A 20,500-nucleotide genomic window follows, 5' to 3' on the forward strand; every position below is an offset into this window, starting at 1 on the left:
CCATTTCTAGCCTCTCTCTGCCCACTATAGGCCCTGAAAATGAAGATTGGTTTAAGTGTGTGTGTGTGTGTGTGTGTGAGGCGAGAGAGAGAGAGAGAGAGAGAGAGAGAGAGAGAGAGTGTTTTTTATCAAACCTGCAGGCTCTTCATGTCATCCCCAGATTACAGCGCTAGGGAGAGTGTGATTGACAGAGTCTGGCCTAAGCTGGCTGTGGGGAAAAGGGGTGGGGGCCCGACAGGGATTTGCACTGACTCTTCAAGCTTCTGTTACCCTTACTATTCTGTCACACCAGGAGCATAGCATGTGGCACACTGAAAAAAGCCTCTGCCTGCATAATTTAATATATTCTCTATCTTTGGCTTTCTTTCTCCTCCTCTCTCACTGGCAAGTGGGGTCTTTTTTGTTCCAGATAAGGGTTAATGAGTTTTTGAGCAAATGCTGCTGGGGAACTGTACAAAACTCCTAAGATTCACTGGTTATTAAACACAACAGAAATAAGTCAGAAAGAAAAGAAAAGAAACTTAAATCGACACAGCCTTTTATCTATGAGTGTCTCAATATATAAGTATATCAATAGTTGTGGATCATGTAAGGAGTCAAACAAATAGTACAGTTCAAGAGTTACAATGTTAGTTTGGGTTTCATTTCCTGATGTTTACATCTAAATGTGTTAAATTACTTAATATTTGGCTGCATATCCCTTGCTTGCAATAACTGCATCAACCCGGTGACCATTGGATCATGAGCCAATCCTTTCTTTCTCCACACTTTGCCCTTTCCATCACTTTGGTATAGGTTAAGCTTGGTTCCAGACCTTTTGTGACTCATCTCTGTATTTCTTTGTGAATTCTAATCTAGCCTCCTGATTCTTACTTCTACTTACTAAGTCTTCTTTGAACAGTGGATTGTGATACCTTCAGCCTTCCCTTTGGAGGTTGTTGGTGATCACTGACTGTTGTTTTGAGGTTTTTCTTCACAGCTTTCATGATGTTTCTGTCATCAACTGCTGTTTTCTTTTGCCAACCTGTTCGATGTCTGGTTGTTAGTACACCAGTGATTTATTTATTTTTCAGGACATTCCACATTGTTGTATTGGTTATGCCCAATGCTTGTGCAATGGCTCTGACTGATTTTCAATCTTTTCTCTATTGTGCTTTATTTCCCTCTTTCTCTATTCTTCAAAAATAACTTGCTTTTCTCCCATTTATAGCTCTCTGTTCTTCATGTTCATTTATGCTTTTTAACAACAAATGCAGTGTTCAGAGTTTTGTTTTTTTTTAAATTGCTTTGCCATTCCTATATTTTCAGAGAGGACTTATTTACAGGCAAAAAAGAAATTTCTCTACGGTTCACTGAGTAACATTCACACATTGACACAGTTTGACCATATCACGCTACGATGCCCGGAATACTTAAATCACCCATGGGCTTAAAGACAAACTTTTGTTCATAAACTACAACCTGACTTCAAACACTAAAGCAAATGCTGCTTATCACTGACACTGAATTTCATTTTATACTAGAATGAGTATGCTCATTTTATTTGATGTTTCTCTGACAGTTGGAGATGCAACATTTAAAGATGGACTATGAAATGAAAAAGACTATTCCTAAAATATTATAATACTAAAATGTGTGGCAGTTACTCTAACTCAGCCAAATAACATGACACACAATGATAACTCCATTCATCATTCCAAACAAATATATGTCCCAGTATACTAACATTTACTACAGTCCTCCTTTAATTGGTTCCAAATGAAGTAGAGATTTTCTGATAACTGCAAATGATTTATCATACAGAATAAAATGTGCCTTACTTAATGTTAAACCTAATTTGTTACAATGGCTTACCAACATGTATAAAGATGGATTTTGAAGCCAAATCATGTCCTAAATTTCATTTTATATGAATAATGTAATTATACCTCCAACCTTTGAAGGATGATACAGTGCCATAGATTAAATCAGAAAATATCCATGAGTGTGTGGAGTTTTAATTTCATAAAAGAGATAGACGACGAGGGACTGTGTCGTTATATTGGGGGAACTGCGCTCTCTAGTGGACTGCAATGAAAATTCAGGTTTATGCCTGAACTGGGGAAAAAATCTAATTTAGAAGCATCTCCTCTCACAAGCTAATTTCTCAAAATGATTTAACGATCCTTAATGTAAAATCACACACAATAGCCAAGTTTCCATCCACTTTTTACGCTTTTTATTATCGACAAAGTGCGTTAAAAAAAAAGCTTGCAATACTGGCTCTCCCACCTGGTTCCATCCAATTGGCCTTTTACCGATAAAATGGTGTGCGTGATGAGGTCATACTTTTAAAAAAAATTGTCGCATAATTTTTGGTTTGTCGCAAAAGAAATCTGCCCTTGAGCCTTTTCCATAGACTACATAATTCGCAAAATCTTTGTAATGTCCTCAAATATGTCCTCAAAACTTTGTCGAATGAAGAAAGTATTGAGACAATAAAATTAAATTGACCAGTTTACATTTATTTTAATTTCACAAATAACTGAGTTGTAGGAAATACCAGAGGACGAGGTCAGAATGGAGGAGCTGCTCTTCTGATAGAGCTCCAAGTATGCTGAAGCCCATGGGCATAGCCGGGATGGCTCATCAGGAGAATCGGGAGAATTCCCGGTGGGCCGCTCATAAATTGGGCTTATAAAATAAGCATGTTACATTATTGTGTGACTGATAACTAAGTGCACGTACATAGGTTGTTACCATGGAGATATGAACAACCCTACGTAATATGTCGTGGCGCGAGGTAGCTCCCTAAAAAGTATATTTCTTGCTGAAATACTTTATATTTACTGCAAACAAAAAAATATTCAAAATGTTACAGCTGGACTTTTTGTAGCAGAAAACAACAGTGGCGGTTGGTCAATAGGGGGCGCTGGGGCACCACCCCTTCAAGTTATCCAGAGAAGAAGACTACTTAAACATGTTAAAAATATGTTAAATATATATTGCAAAATAATTATTCAATAAAATTATTTAGTCATAATATTTGCCCTTTAATCATGCTAGTATTTAAAAATATTATTTAAAAAATAAAAAAAAATCAACACTGTATTTCATTTATAGCCTGTCTGTGTGCAGGGCGCCGGTCAAATGAGTGGGTGATTCTCATTTCTTATTTGTGCATCCTCGTTTCCCTTCCTTGCTTCCTTTTCTTGCATCTTAGCTCCACCCCTTTAGGATGCGAGGGAAGGATGCAAGGATGAGATGCGAGGAGAGAGGAGTCAAATGGAATATCTTTGCTCTTTCAAGCGTCACTTCATAACGACTTTAATTAATGATGACTGTGTTTGGCTGGATTTCCTCACTGCGCTTCAGGGATCTGCTGTTATGCTTAATGTTTTAGGTGCCGATATGTTGTTGCTTATTTTTTTATGTGCCGTTATGTTTTTAATAACAACATTCTTAATAAAGCAAAATGCACTGATAGTGTGTAACATGTCTGGCTTATTCAAAAATGAATTAATAAACAATACATAAATGATCGCATATTTTGTGCAGCTTTGGATATCCGAACATGCAAGGATCAATTCATTACAATACTCATTGTAAGCATATTACTATTTAATTATATTTCAGTGCAGCAGGCACTTTTTTCCAGGGATTTCCAGACAGCGTAATTTATATTACGTCATCGGGTGGGCGTGGCCTATTTTGAGAATCTGCATAGGTCAACAATTATATGCAGTTTGGAAAGAAAAGCCATTTGCTGCAGATCTGTCCGTGATCACAGGGGTTTTACATTCATACTGCTATAACTTCTGATAACTGTCCATGATTGCGAGGGTTTCATATTTGAAAAATACTATTGTCATGAAATGCTTGTTTCACTTAAATAAGCTCAAAGTCTTACTGACTTTACATCAATTCCATCATGTGTCCTATGATGCAAGACTAAAAAGCTGTGAAAGCAGTGAAACCTGTGAAGTTCTTTTTAACCTCAGTTTAATTTCTTCTGCTGTTTCCCCATTATAAAAAACAAACTCGGATTCCCCCCAAGGATGGAGGACATTTGAACACTGGTCTACCCGTTTGCTGAGAAAAAAAAAGAATTAAAGGCTTCAGTGAAATTACGAAAAAGGCTGGCTGTAAAAGGTTTCAGGGGTTTCTGAGACGAAACCGCAACCTGAGCATACACAAACCAGAGGCAGTCTTAGCTGCAAGAGCGGCAGTGTTCAACCCCACTGTTGTGAAGAAGTGGTTTAAAAAATATAAGGACATGATTGAGACCCTGAGGTTGGAAAATGTCCCAGACCACATCTGGAATTGTGATGAAACAGGGCTCCAGAATCACTTCCTGTCCACCAGGGTGGTTGCCAAAGTTGGGTCACCCTGTTTTGAGGTCACTGGTGGAGAGAGAGGTGAAACCACTGCCTGTCTGGCCAGTTTCAATGCTGCTGGTGGTTATGTTCCCACGATGATAATACTCAAAGGCAAGCGGATGAAGGCAGATTGGCTCTTCAGGGCTCCCATAAATACCTTTGTGAAGATGTCGGATAAAGGGTGGATAAACACTCTGTAATGATCGGCTATGATGATGTCATGTGGGGTCAAGGGGCGTGATCGCTGCCCTGCTCTCTCTCTCTCTGTGACCTTCACATCGTGTGCTGACACGCGGTCTCATGTAAGGTACCATTTTTGGTATGTTTTACTCAGTTAATCCTTTTCTAATGACTGACCTGTAACCATGCGTAAACCTATAGTATCCTTCATGTAATAAACGAAGAACAGCACCTTCACTTTGTGTCCGGGTGAGTTATATTAATTTTCCTGAGAAACCCGTGAGGATCTAGCCTGATCCTTACAACTGACTTGTTCAAAGAATTGGGGAAGTGGTTTCTGTGAAGCCTAACAAAAAATTATCCATGGCTGCATCTGCTCCTTGTCGATGGTCACACCTCTCATGTATACAACATCGACTTTTTAAATTTGATGAGAGAGAGCAACGTCCATGTATTTAGCCTACCCCCTCACACAACCTACTAGCTGCAGCCAATAGGCAGTGCATTCATTGTTCAAGAGCTTAAAACACTATTGGAACCTTGAGGGATGAAGAATCACCAGGGAGAGTGGAGGGGAAACGGCTTGACAGGGCATTGTTCATGCCACTGTTTTCAAACGCCTGGGTGAAAGCCACTACACCATCAAATGCCCAAGCTGGTTTTCAAGGGTCAGGGATATACCCATTTAATGCAGATAAGATCAATGATAATATTTTTATGCCATCTCAAATAACTGAGAGATCCTTTCAAGAGATTCCATTAGACATAGTGTACCCTACACCAGCAACCCCATGTCGTCCTACACATGATGATAGTGATGATGATGATGACATTTCTGCCATCCACAAACACGGGATCTTCTGGCACAGACCACATGCCACCCTCTGCATGATGCTGTTCAGCCAGCAATCTCCACTCCTCAGCGCTCTCCACCCCACCCTCTTCTGTCCACCATTGTAACCCCACCCCCTCTAGCAGAGCAGGTTGAAGTGGTGACACTCCTTCCCAGTGCCAGTTTCCTTCCCAGTGCGGGTCCTCCCTATACACAAACTGCCCCACCAAGTTGCGTATGGTGCCGAACCAACAGGGAGCCCCCTTGATCTCGTATATTAATTATTTTCGTATGACTCCTGTCAGTGATTTAAAAACAATGCCCATTATTCTAAAGTCTGCATATTTCGAGAATTATTGATGTATTTTCGTATATTTACTTACGCTTTCTTGTATAAACTATATTGTACTGGTACTGTAAAAGTACTGGTACTTCAATACCAAGTCGGTACTAAAAAGGAAAAATGTTGATGGTACCGACTACTGGATCAACCCGGTACTGACGCGCTGTCTGACAGGTAGTCAGTTGGGAACTTTTCATGGGTACACCATGCAAAAAGACAACATTTGCTGTGTCTGAAACCACCGCTATCTGCTATATAGGGCATTATATCGGGTGTCGGTCATTTTGTAGTGGTGTCCGAATTCTGAGAGAACAACTTCATACCCTACATTCCTTCACTCATTTATACCCACAATGCACTCTGATTTCAAGTGTACATCCGATGTACACTCGCCAACGCATAATCCCATAATCCAGCATGGCAGAAGGGAAGATTGCAGGAACATTGCAACTTTTACCAATGTAAGTGTAACTTTTTATTCATTAAAGAGATATTTTGAAGTGAAATGATACAGATTATTGATTGATTGGCACAATATTTATTTTCAGCCACTTAGTTTGTGATTTAACTTAACTTTTAAATTACCAACTAGGTTATACACATCAAATGATAATTTGATGGATTGTTCACATTTATTAATTAACACATTCACAGTACAGTATTCATATACATATTAGAAAATAATGTATTGACGACTTTTTAATTAAGTTAAATTAAGGTTAAATTAAATATATAGGCCTAGTTGCATTTGTTTCCTACAGCAGTTGGAAGGATCTAGTCATCAGTTATTTAGTTAACAGCTGGATGTGTTTTTTGACTGTCTTCTTACAGATAGATGGCCTCTTCGAGCTAACAAAGCAAGCCTTAAAGCTTTTATTCTTTTTGAAATCCGCCTTTTTCTTCTCCTCGGGAAAAATAAGTTTCGCCAAAATCAAAACTAACCAGAAGGAGAAGATTTTACAGTTTACAGGTTCACCTCAGGAGTTAACTTCAGGACACAGGAAACTCCTCAAAATTAAAATAGTGAAAATAGTTTTCTACTTTTTAAAAATAAATAAATGAAATAAAAGTGACAGACAATAGTGTTTTAGTTATGTTCTTTATTTTTAAATATAATAAATAAGCCTAGTAGTAAATAAACATGACAAGCAGTTTTTGATCTCTTTATCAATAATAGACTACAATAAACGTGACAAATGAACAGTGAGAAAATGAACTTTACTGTTTTACAATGACAATAATGTCCACGACACAGCGCTCTCTGACTCATTATCGGCGTCCGAATTCTGTGGATTCATAGTGGACTCAAATGTCATTCGCTATATAGTGAATAGTGAATGAGTGAACGAGTTAGCGGTTTCACACAGCAATTGGAGCCACCGCAGTAGCTCCGCCGATCGCCATGGCTGCGTCCGAAACCGCATACTTAAGCTGAAAGTCTGCTTCACTTTTTACGCGTACGCTAGGAACAGCGTACAGTACGTGTGACGCAAATTTCGTCATCAGCAGAGTACGCGCATACTGTACACGCGCTGCCCGATTTTTGTAACTGTCGCACACGCGCATTTAATTCTTTTGCGCTATTTAGTTGTTCCACAAGGTGGCAACAGTTACCCAGGGCTGTTGATTCTCAAGGTAGTTAAAGAAAAAACGGAATAGACGGAAAAGAGTGCAGGTTAGAAAATACCCACATTTACAAAATTCTAGCCTTAAAGAGTATAAGGATTTCTATATGGGTGCTAATCGTGGCGAGATTTTGCCCAAGCATTGTTCTTCGTGCTGTTGGGACAGCAGAAGACCTGCTTTACTGCTCTGTACTGCCTCCTGTAGGCTAGGAGGGGTAGTGCAACATGTCATAATGCGCATGCGTCGACAGCCTGCGTATGCGTACATGTCAAATGGGATTATACTTTGGAAGGCTATGCGTAAGACTGTGCATTACGCATACGCTAGCGTACGCGTAAAAACGAAGTATACCAGAGGCTTTACCTACTATATACGAGGCAAAACACATGTACATGCGAAATACATACGGTTTTAGGTGTAGCCATGGCGACCGGCGGAGCCGCTGGTGCGGTGGCTCCAAATCCACAAAAGCTTCTGGACAAGAAAGGTGCAAAGAGCCACATCTGGAAATACTTTGGATTTGAGGCAGATCACAAAGGGAACATATATAAATAAACAAAAAACCGATTTGAAAACGGTGTAATCGAAGGTTTGTGACCAAAGGAGGAAACACATCTATCCTATTAAAGCACCTTAAAGATCGACACCCAGATTTATGTAAATTTTGGGGTTTGTTACTTATTTATTTAAAATGATCATTGTTAATGTGCTTTTGTTGTATAGGAGATCCATTCGCTCGTTTTCCGCTTTGGGTGCTGTTACCGCTAAGTGTGTAAAAGCTGCGCCTGTAATATTGTTGAGCGGATAGATTTACCGTGCTTTCAGAAGAGCCGCTGCTTAACCGGAGTATTTATTCAAGCAGGTGAGAATTATGGTAACGGTTGCATTATGAATGTTGTAGCATAGTTTATTTCCATTGTATTATTGCAACAACAAAAAAAAATATGTTTAGAATACGCGTCAAGAGTCCTTATTAATCATTTAATGCTTAACTTTTACTGGGGTCAAATAAATGGGAGGACATGGTGGAATTTTCTAATTTTATACACCAAAAGCTTTTTGATGACCTATATATCTGACATGTATATGTTAGAAAATAATAGATGTGTGGCTAGCACTGTTTATGTCTTTAATATCAGTCAGAAAAACATTTCTCCTCTTGGCTGGATAACTCTAGTAACTTTAATAATGAAATACATGAAGTATAGAATACCATTTTTAAAATATATTTTATATTGATATTTAACTTTATTAATAAAATAGTGTGTTGTTCAATTAGCATGTTTTTGTGTTTTACTTTGGTACCAAAATTGGTGCAGAGTACCATGGGATTTTACTGGTATAGGTGCCAACTACTGAAATTTTGGTACCATGACAACCCTAAGTAATACCAATGTAAGTGGTAAAATTAGTGAACATGGGATTGCACATTTAGTCTTGAGTGTTACTGACCTGAGAAGTTTTTAAGGTGATTTAGGCCTTTTTAGTGTCCCACATTTCAGAGAGAATTGTCCCACATTAGGAAAACATTAGTTGTCTGAGACAACTTGGCACTAAGAGTACTGGTATGTCTACCATTTCTTTTATGAGTGTGATATTTGCATTTTTTGCTTTGGTTTTATTAAGAAACATCCTGGGGATTTCAACGTGGTACTGGGTGTGGATTTAATGGGAATGGCAATAGCAATATATTCCAGAATTATGAAATGCAAAAAAAAAAAAAAAAAAAAAGGCCCACATTAGGCTAATTCACCCTATATCATTTCATTTCACTTCACTGTAACATTTCAATGCACTAAAGGATTTTTTATTATTATTTTATTTATAAAAAAAAAATTGGGGGGGGGGGCATGGGGGGGGTTACTTGGATGGAAACATGACTAATGATGTTTGACATGAATAATCAAGAGTTAAATTTGCTTACTGATTTCCAGTGTACTCTTTCAAATCAATTTAAAGACAGAAAAGACACTATAAGCACAGATTTACCAACCAAATCCTTCCCACATTATAAATTAAATGATAGAATAATAAGAGGGGAAAATAGGAGACACCACACTCAGCAGTCAGTAACAGAAGAGGAAGTCTATTTCAGGTCTATTAAAGTGACATTTATTAACAAAAAAAACCACCTAAAGCACAATTTACAAAATATGCATCTTTCTGTATCACAACTGTACAAAGGTTGTTAAAATACACTCCAGGTATACATTAAGTATTTTAAGAACTTTCTCCATTGGCACACCACAAACAGAAGAGAAGGAGACATTAAGAGTGAGATGGGGAAAGACACAAAAATGACTGCTAATTTGAATACAGCGTGACATCAAGTTACCATATCTTAATGGGACAGAGGTAACAGAACAGCTTAAAACAGCCTTTACCTGGATTAACATTGCATAATAACAGTTATCCTGATTTTGTTTATTTTATGCATGTTTGCCTCCTTGAAGATGCACCATTAGCGATAGATCAGGCCATTTCATTCATGTAATATGATGGAAAAACATGAAAAAGCACTGATTAAGGATCTGTGATACAAAAGAAAAGAAAAGAAAAAAAAAGACGAATACAAAAAGGCAACTATTGTTTTTAACAGCTCTCTGAAATGACATTTAATTGTCAGCACTGCCTTTCATTTTACATCAGCCTTTTGGGATAAATTAGCAAGAAAAGGCAGATGTGTGTGTCTGTGTGTTAGATTTGTTCACAGCTCTGCTCACAATACTACAGCCATGTACCTGATACAGGAAGTGAGAAGCTTGTGTTGTCAGTTGTGCCTCCCTGCAAAGCCATTTATGCAGCAATTTGAGACAGGAGTCATTTGTTTGCCTTGTTTTTTTCCTGATCAGTAGATGGATAATATTCAATATTATTAACTAATTATTAGTGGTAGGATACATTTTCATTTATTTAAAAAAAAAAAAAAAAAAGAGGCATTTGGCTGGGTACAACAGGGGAAATCATGTTGTACAGAACAGACGTATCCTTAAAAATCCTCAATAATGTATGTGCAACTTTAAAAATCATTACAACTTACAAATTTACTAACCACAAACCATAAGACTGGGAAACCCACCATCTAAACTGATTTATACTCTACTATAGCATTTACTCTTTAATTCCAGCTATTATCATTCATCTCTAAGCTAATTTAATGTGGACAACCATTAAATTAAACTGAACACTGAAAGAAAACAATAACATCATCAAAAAAAAAACTGTTGGGTAAGAATTTCCCACCTGGAAAACAGGGCCTGTTTTAACGCAGCATTATAACATTTCCTTGCCTTTCCAGGAAATTACACAAAGAACGGCATGCAATTGAAAACGCTGATCAGGGTTAAGAGTTTACCATCCATACACACTATCAAAGGCTTAAAATTGGACTACAATGGACGTTCACATGCAGGTTAATATAAATCTGACATCCCAGACAGGTAAACCATCTGTTACACAGTGGTGGAGATATCAAAATATTACCCCAAATAGTGTTGGTCCTACATAAGGACATTATATAAGGATATATACTGTTCATTATATCATAACCAAATCAGACTGAAGAATCACAGGGTCAATTCTGTACAATATTAAAAGAAATAAGTAGAATATGGAACAGGAACTTACTTATACGCAAAGTTCACTGTGCTATTAGTATTATGTGTGGCAAACTGCAATGTTCAACTGCATGTCCTTTAATTTATACTGCACAAAACACTCCTCTCCACAGATCTAGTCGTAACTCGTATTAAAACATTAATCCTTAGGATTCTGAAGCACAGAATGCTAGTTGCCTCTATTCTCTTTCCATCTCCTAAACCACAAGCTCCAAGTGAATATTGGGGAAAATATACCCAGAGAATAACTCTATTGGCAATATAATTTCATTGTTGGCTGTAATTTAATATTACAAAGTAATTTAGGACCAACACATTGGGGCATCTGGCACTAGACAAGAGTGAGCTTATTTGTTTGTAAGATAGCAAATGAAGTAAAATAGGAATCCATTCTGTACTCTGAAGAGGCTAATAATTTAGTGTAATGTACAAAATGCAGTTCTTTAATATTTCAGCTGTTCAGAGTTGATACTGAAATGGACGAATTATTCACATTAGTATACACTTTGTCTTGGACTTCTTCTTTTTCTTCTTGCCCTCCTTGCTCATCTTCTCCTTGTGCTTTCGGATTTCCCGGACTAAAGTATAAAAGGCATCATCAACCCCCTTTGGGGAGAGAGAGGGGAAAAAATAATTTTTTTTAATGCATCTAATGCAAAATTATAATGATGACAATACAAAATAATGTACTGCTAGCACCAAGTGACTGAAAAAAATAAAAAATAAAAATAAACATTGCAGGAGCAATGCCTTTCAGCTCCAGGTAAAAGCTGTCCATGTAGACTAGATTTCCAACAGAAATTAACTGCTAATATAAAAGAACAGGTTGGGCCTCGCTCCCCAGCAAACCACCACTGATTGGATAAACAGAAAAGTGACCCGTTAGACGGAGACCAGAGAAGCTCACAGCGGGCCGAGAGAGGGCCAGAGCTCAGCCCAAACTTACCCCACTCACATCACAACACATTTTTTAAGCTTGATGCAGCTCGGCGTCTTTTCTTCTTTGCTGAGTTTTTTCAGTCGGTATTGCCTGATCTCCCGGACCAGAGTGTAAAAGGCATCCTCCACTCTCTGCAGTGCAAAACACAACTCCCTTCAACATTAGGGGACGCAGAAGGCCCAATACAGAAGTGCAATGGAATAGGGAGTGTGGATAATTTAGGCTCTATTATACCACTGGGTGTCACTAAAGTCAAATTCACACCAGACCACAAGCATCACATCCACAGCACATGCATTCACAAGGCTGTGCTACTTGCACGACTGCTATTGCCTAATATACAAGTGAGTGTCAATGAAACATGGAGGTCAGGAACAGCTGTAATTGCAACACAGTTCAATAAAAACGTAACAGTAAATATACAGCCTATGCATTTTTTCTTCTTGCATAATTCAAAGCATGAAAACACTTTGCTGTGAAACTGCGTTTCTTATTATTTAAAATAAAGTTCACAGCATATAGAAAGTGAAAGCATGTCCAAGATTACATTGACACGCCCAAGTAGTGAATAACTAGAGATGGCACATTAAAAAACCCCACATGCTTGGGTTTTATGCATATACAAGTGAAACTCACTGAAGTGGAACTGCAGCTGTTGCTTCAAAAAGGCATCCAGTGTGAATTTGCTTTAGTGTTAAATACCACTAGATATGCCAATTAAAGCAATTAATAGCTATTTAAAAGCATTCAGCTCATTAATGTAGCATTCAGAGAATGGAATAATTACATCCAAAACCATTTTGATGTAGAAGATTAAGATCAAGTAGATTTATGCAACACAGATCAATATCCAATTATGATAAATCATCAGTTTAGCATATAGCTCAAGAAACAGCATGGTGTGATTTTTTTAATGCAATTTAAGACCATTGTGATGCCAGGCAGCACATGCAGTGATGACCAGAAGCAGAGAAGTTGAAACAGTCTGAATTAGTAATTTACATTTTATTCCCAGTCCCATTAGTAGTTGTGATTTAAGCACTGCAGAGAGACAGAGAGGGGCTGCCACAAGAAATGATCATCATAGCAACCCCAAGCACACCCGATTAACACATCTACCTGGCCACAGCTGTTCAGCACTGACATTTACAAGGATGACCCAAGTGCTGCCCTTTTCTAATGAAACAATCAAACTCCACAGGGCTATCGTCCCTAAAGACATTCAGAACATGCACAACACTGACAGATTTCACTGATCAGCTCCTTGAACAAAAACCTAATTAGAGAAATCCAGTGTCATAATCAAGACTGAAACATAAATGGAGACAGTTTTGGTTATTTCACACTATATCGAATAAAAACTGGTAGCTAACATTTTGATGTGAATGTATCTTTGGATCACTGATTTTATCTACATACATACATACAGAGATATCACTGATTGTGATCTACATACTTGCAACGAGTCACTAATTGTGATCTACGCGCTAAAGAAAGTGTGACTGAGATTGTCATGACACCACCATGATATTACAGCCCTTAAAGAGAGAGAATACCAGCTCAGCAGTCACTGCTGGGCCCTGGAGCAAGGCCCTTATCCTTCAACTGCTCAGATGTATGAGAAAAATGAGAAATGTAGGTCGTTCTGGATAAGGGCATATGCCAAATGCCAAAAATGTAAAAAATAAAATATTATGTAATCACTAGAAAAACTTTGTGAAGGTGCTAATGAGCATAGGAGTGAAAACCTCAATGAATTAAAACACTGTCAATCCAGTGACAGTCAGCGCAGACATGTTATAGTTATTAGCTATATGAAATAAATGCTCTATATGTGCATGACTCGAAATTACAGCTCCAGTAGCACCTTGTCCTTAAAGGCAGGTGGGGCAGAGCCCATCATTTACATCAGCGGTTCAACTAATATTAATCTTCATAAAGTCCTGATTCATAACTCCATACATTTTAAATTAAGTTAAAATACTAATTACCTATTTTGAACACCTAATGATTTTTTAAAAACATGTTATTTGAGAAACATAAGCTGAATTCCCATTGAGTTGCTCGTGTTTCTAGATGTTTGAGTTAGTTTGAAGTATTTTGGTTGGTTTTTGAGATGTAAACACTGCTGAAGGCACATTTAAAGCCACCCAAAGGAGCTGCTAGATTGCATGACTGTTATTTATTTAAGTGCCTATTATGGCTACTCTAAAAAGTTACTAGATAATAGCATATATATATATATATATATATATATATATATATATATATATATATATATATATATATATATATATATATATATATATATATATATATAGCACAAGTCAAGTGTGATAGCCTCTTGACTTAATTTTGTTTGAGTCTATGGCGTTATTAATGTCTACCCGCCTCAACAAAACCTATGGTCACAAACTACGGCTGCACAGCTCCATAGTAAAGTCCATACTCACCAAATACTTTTTTACTTTAACAAGGTCGAGTTCTTTCTGTGTTTTGAAATACTACAATAATTAGCTGATTTGGCTTGCATGTATAAATGGCACTTTGGGTAGATGTTCCATTTTATATATAATAATCATTTGGAAGAGGAAAGGTCTGTCAAATGAATGAAAAAAAATAATTATGTATTTTAATAATACATATAGAATGTTATACATTTTTATATCTGGCACAGTAATAGGAAACATCACTTTGAACATTTTAAGAAGATGAACATGTAGGGTAATAGATCAGCGACACTGTGTGTGTGTGTGTGTGTGTGTGTGTGTGTGTGCACTTGTTAAAAATATTAATGTCGAAAATGGCATATGAACTTTATCTGTTTTCTGCAGTATGTTTATATATCAGTCTCCAGTATACTTTGTAGCCCTCAGCTGATATAGAAAAATGCATGGGTCATGGCCATCAGTCATGACTATCCTTCTGGTCAGATAAGTCAATATTCTGTGATATTACATCCAGTTATTTAATAGTACAGGCAGAAAACAAGAACAAAAACATGATACAAATATCATTTCAACCCAATATTAATAAACTGTTAAGATTGAATACTATTAAATAGGATTGCAAAAATGTACATTTGCTCCTGACTGTATAACAACCAACAAAGTGCCTTTATAGGACAATGTTTTTAAGGACTGCAAGGATGCATACTATGATATCTGTGAGCCATCCTCTTGTTATTGTGTCCTCAATTGGAAAGATCATTGTATAGAAACTTCTTGAGAAGTGTGGCTATTTTATGTAGATAAAGAATAAGATTAATAGACCTTTTATGAATTGTTTATGGTTACTTTGCTGAGGAGTTAGTTTGGGACCTAAAATTGTGAAAATCATATCAGGCTGTTTCATAAATCTGTAATGTTTTGTGTTTTAGTATAATCATAAAAAAATGTAGGCTCCTGTTGTCTAACCAAGATACAAAATTTTGAAGGCCAGAACCTAGATAAGATATATCCCGTTAAAGTGTTTTCCTTCAGGAAAACAAATCAGCAAGCGGGCTCATTTTATCAGGGAAACATACATTTTTTCAGAAGTTCAAACTCCAACCAGAATTGGCTTAGCATTTCTTTAAAGCACTCAATTAAACTATGAATGTGTATCTGCGTTGTGTTGTAAATGTATATATGTGACAGTGATTGTTTTCAATAATATTGCAATTGATATCATGAATTGTAATTAGCAGACGTGTTTCATTTACATGACTCTGCAGAAAAGCCCGTGAGAGAAATGTCACTTATGTCAAAACACTTGTCAACCTTTTGTGGAGTCTAATATTATAGCTAAAATACAAGCTGAAACCTCTTCCATGGGAATGTTGGTACAATCACACTATACTGTTTGGCCTGTGCACTTGTTACAAATGAGATAAAAACATGCTCAGTCACAGTTTGAATGAAAATTTGGATGAAACTACAACAGGAACTATGGTGATGTATTGGTTATACAGTATAAATCAAATGATCTCCTTAACAAATGTACCCATCTTGCAAGTTTCTGTGCTTCATTAGAATTGTACTTGTAGGTTTTCACAGCTTCTTGACCATCTTGTCATAATCATTTTTACCTCTTACTTTAAGATCCACTTGGCCAGCTGTCTCCATTCCGTTTCAATCTCAGAATGAATTTCAGAGTAAATTGAATGCGTGAACATTTGATAATCATCATAAGAATTTATTCCAATTCATGCATGATCTTGTTGTAAATCCTGTTAATTTTATGCTTTTTAAAAACCCCAGACTTGCACTGTAAAATACTGGTGTGTTTCACAGTTATCAGGTCAAGCATACCTGTCTCGTTTTCGCCGAGGTCTCGATGAAAGGAATTCCATAGCTACGTGCTAAATCCTGAGCCTGCTTGGTATCCACTGTGCGGGATGGCAGGTCACACTTATTTCCCACCAGCACCATGGGGACATCCTCGGAGTCTTTCACTCTCTTAATTTGCTCTCTGCAAAACCACATAAACATACAAGATGATGGCGAAACAAAGCAACGCAGGAAGAATCAAAATAAATTTAAACATTTTCTCTCAATATCCATGCTGAAGAGATAAACTCAATCTCTATTATACATAACAGCCCTCACCTGTAGTGGTGAATGTCCTCAAAAGACTTGGTGTTATTAATGGCAAAGACACAGAGGAAGCCCTCTCCTGTCCTCATGTACTGATCTCTCATGGCGCTGTACTCCTCCTGACCTGCTGTGTCCAGAATGTCTAACAGACATGTCTCCCCATCAATCACCACCTGCTTCCTGTACGAGTCCTACACAAGTATGACATCAGCCCATGTCATTATATGCCAATGGCTACATCAACATAGCGTAGTCAGTCAAACATATAGATGCGTGTTAGACATCTACCATCTCAACCCCACACTGACTAACACTAATACCTTTACAGTATGGTTGTTACAGTTTCAGGGTTTGTCACAGTGTATAATCAGATGCTTACCTCACTACTGACTTTTTAAAAATACACTTCTGCCTGTTACCATCTGCCCATTCATTTAGTCCCCCCCCCCCCTTTTCCTTTTTTTTTTTTTTTAAACCAGAGCAAGTTCCTTACTCCAATAGTTCCTATTTGTGTCTGACTGCGAGTCCCAAAAATTTCACAACGCCCTCCCTCTGGACTCGCCCTAAATCACACTACAGCAACCTCAGTTTCTCAGAGCAGGGGAAGCAACTGCATTGAAAACATTTTGGCTGTGTAATCCTTTACCACTGTAAACAAGCTGCATTGCTACCTCTGCATCAGTGTAATAAATACAGACAATGTTGGCAATTTTATGGAGGGAAAAAAACTCAAAAATATCTTTCTAAAAAAAGAAGCAGAATTAGGGGATTCGTTTTTTGTGTCTATTTTTGGTTTTTATTTTATATATATATATATATATATATATATATATATATATATATATATATATATATATATATATATATACACACACACACACAAGGATATGCAACTATTTTGTCATACATTTTTCCTTTTATTTAAATTCACACACAAGAAAATTGTCAGTTAATAGTGTGATACCAGGATATTTTTAGGCTAGGTTATCACACTCTTGAAATTTCAAACCATAACACAGTATTATACAGTGATCTCAATGACGGTATGTAAGATCACATGGTCCCTGTGTGCCATTAAACCTAATTTCATCATCCAGAAAACAGCAAGCTGTCATCCTATAATTATTTAATCAAAAGTCAGCACAGACACATGTGCATACTGTAACCATGATAGGCCCAGACAAGGAAGTTAGCAGCCAGTGCCTGAAACCAGAAAAACCAGCTTGCATTGTCTCTCTTACACACCACTTTTCTTTTTTTCACTTTAGACTTTTCACACCTTTGCAATGATTGACAGTGGGCACACTAATCACTGATACATTCCCTCATAGAGACAAAATCATACACAATTTACCTCTATAGTAGGGTCATATTCATCTACAAAGTGGTTCTGGATGAGCTGGATGGTGAGAGCGCTTTTTCCAACACCTCCAGCTCCAACCACCACCAGCTTATATTCGGTCATTCTTCACCTGGAGGGAACACAGCACAAAAGAAAACTAGTCAACAACTTTTCACATTTACACACACATCATAATTCTTAGATAATTAAAAATCCCACCCTTTCCCAAAGTCAGTTGTCGAAGTTAAGTGCAGATGGGAGAAAATAAGCATTTAACACAACTAAACCTACAAGGCATGCCACTATGATACTCTCTGCTTATATAAGGTCTTCTCCATCAATATACTGTTATGTTGTGACCATCACAACCACTTGTACCGTATCGAAATGTGTCCAAGACAACTTTGATCATGTTACCAAGCAGAATTATAATTTAAGCACTTCCTGAGAAGATGACTCGATACTATGACTTAATGAAGTACACGTGAGTTTTGATGGTTAATCACTCCAGCACAAACAGAAGTCTGGACTAAAATAGCAGGCACAGCCTACTGTAGGTGACTCTAAACCTGTTACTTAGACAATGTTGATCACTATACATAGAACAAGAAGGATTCTATACATAAAAGGTTTTCAATATATTTGTAATACATAAACAACACTTAATAGTAAACTTGATCCAAATTAACACACAAAAAAGAACCTCATACAGTCAGTGCACACTTATTTGCACCCAGCACTCATTCATTTAAAAAGTCCATACAAAGTGTGGGTAAAGTTGGCACGACATGCACATACCCTACACACAACCTCAGACAATACACGGCACAGGTTATAGGCTTGGAAAACACCCTTATTCACAAAGTTGATCTCCCAGATGATAGTTTATAACCGCTGCCCAGCGTGCAAACTGATTAGAGCACATCAGGAACTTTGAACACACACCCGTGGGCCTAACTCGCGCGTAGCCCAACTTAACAAACCCAATGCAAACGACACAAAATAATACATTTCCAAGCCAACATGATCAAAACCCACTACTTCACAGGCTAAAGCGAGAAATCATTTCGACAGACAGTGGGCAGCTGTGTGCTGCTGGGGAGCTGAGAGCTTGAAGAAGTCCCCGCCATACCGCATAGCTGCATTGCAGGGCCCAAACGGACCGGGGCGTTCTTCACTACGCTTACAGTATACATTCTCTTTAACGACACAAAATAGTGTACAGATTGTTAAAAGTAACCATTAAGGTCGTGCATACGATCCTCAGTGACCGACGGCATTTCCGTAAGTCCTGCCCGTCCCTTTTTTGTTACCTTTTTGGCGTTGCAAGTTCCGCGTCCGAGCCAGGAAAGGCGAATAAAGTTAAGTGCAGCCTATAGTCCTGTCCTTAGACCCGATCCTGCCATTTTCACTATATGAACCGCTGCGAGAACTCCACCAGCCCGATGTCGCACATTTATCGCACTTAGATACGAGACATTTGGCGGAAAGCACGGCGATGTTCACTCCTCTCCCTCTTGCTCGGCCTGTTCCGCGCGCGCGCCTGTACGGAGGTCACTCTTTACATAAATATGGGCGGATACGGTGGAGCCAGAGCAGCGCCAAGATCACTTACCCAGCCACCAGTGCACAATGTTTTTTTTTTTTTTTCTGTCTCTCAGCTGGTGTCAGTACTTCGTATATACGAGTTGAAAGATGACTAAAATACGTACATTAGCTGTGCAACCGGTTTCTCTCCAGCGTCAGCTTGCATCATTTTAATGATGAGCCTTGCCTACGGGGAGCTGTGCTTATAAACACTCCAAATCAATATTCTATCAATGACATGATAACCACACAGGGCACTATTAATATATACATACGAGACCCTTAGGTTTTAGTGTTATATGTTAAACAGTGTAATCTAATAAGGACGTATTTGCTAATGTAACGTAGTATACATCTTCTAGTGTTGCATTATGAACCGGCTTTCCACATGAGCCTCAGAAATCCGCAGCACAGCTCTGAGTGTCTGTCTGTTTAAATAGGTCCTAAATATAACCGGGACGTGCTGAACACACGTCAGCGCCGTAGGAAGATCTGATTGGTTCATTACTTTGTCAGTCCTTCAGGCTTTGAGGTGCATAAGTCCCGCCCCCGACCAATAGGTGACACTAGCAAAAATGGTTTTAACCTACATGTCTTTAGCCGGACTGGTAGAGCAGACAATTGTTAAATAATTACCACATGCGCGCTATTTGCAGTTCCAATATCAGTGCAGTAAATATGCAGTAAACAATATCAGCCTAAATCTATATCTTCTATAAAGCACTGGTATCCAGTTTGCACATGCAGTTTTGATTAACAGAACACCCACATATACTCATAGACAAATATAATATAATAATAATAATAATAATAATAATAATAACAACAATATTATTATTATTATTATTATTATTATTATTATTATTATTATTAAATGCTTCTTTAGCTATCCCATAAATTTGTTTTGTTATCATGATTTAGTGCCAGTAAACATACCAGGCCTTATCTCTTGTTGTTGTTGTTGTTGTTGTTGTTGTTGTTGTTGCTGCTGCAGATGCTATTTTATCCTTGAACAGTTAAAAAGGAACAATACCAGTGTAAAGCACAAGGTGTCAGTATATCCATTAACCCGAACTTGGTTGCTAAAAATGGCATGTT

At 37.7% G+C, this 20,500-nt stretch overlaps 1 protein-coding gene across 4 annotated transcripts; it reads right to left on the reverse strand.

Annotated features, from left to right (window-relative positions):
• Positions 1 to 9,428: 9,428 nt before the first annotated feature.
• On the reverse strand, positions 9,429 to 19,763 carry kras (v-Ki-ras2 Kirsten rat sarcoma viral oncogene homolog). 4 transcript variants are annotated; one of them, XM_053641607.1, is made up of 6 exons: positions 19,129 to 19,374; positions 17,828 to 17,945; positions 16,486 to 16,664; positions 16,189 to 16,348; positions 11,903 to 12,027; positions 11,438 to 11,562 (listed from the first exon to the last, which is right to left on the reverse strand). In XM_053641607.1, the coding sequence occupies exons 2-5, from the start codon at positions 17,936 to 17,938 to the stop codon at positions 11,908 to 11,910; spliced, it is 570 nt and encodes a 189-aa protein (XP_053497582.1). In that variant the 5' UTR covers positions 17,939 to 17,945; positions 19,129 to 19,374; the 3' UTR covers positions 11,438 to 11,562; positions 11,903 to 11,907. The 4 variants fall into 4 exon arrangements, with proteins under 4 accessions (XP_053497584.1, XP_053497583.1, XP_053497581.1 ...); XM_053641609.1 differs by lacking the exon at positions 11,903 to 12,027 and having other exon boundaries at positions 9,429 to 11,562; positions 19,129 to 19,372; XM_053641608.1 differs by lacking the exon at positions 19,129 to 19,374 and adding an exon at positions 19,431 to 19,763 and having other exon boundaries at positions 11,429 to 12,027.
• Positions 19,764 to 20,500: the final 737 nt, after the last annotated feature.

This window comes from Ictalurus furcatus, chromosome 14 (genome assembly GCF_023375685.1).
Source record: "Ictalurus furcatus strain D&B chromosome 14, Billie_1.0, whole genome shotgun sequence".
Classification (NCBI taxonomy): Eukaryota; Metazoa; Chordata; class Actinopteri; order Siluriformes; family Ictaluridae; genus Ictalurus; species Ictalurus furcatus.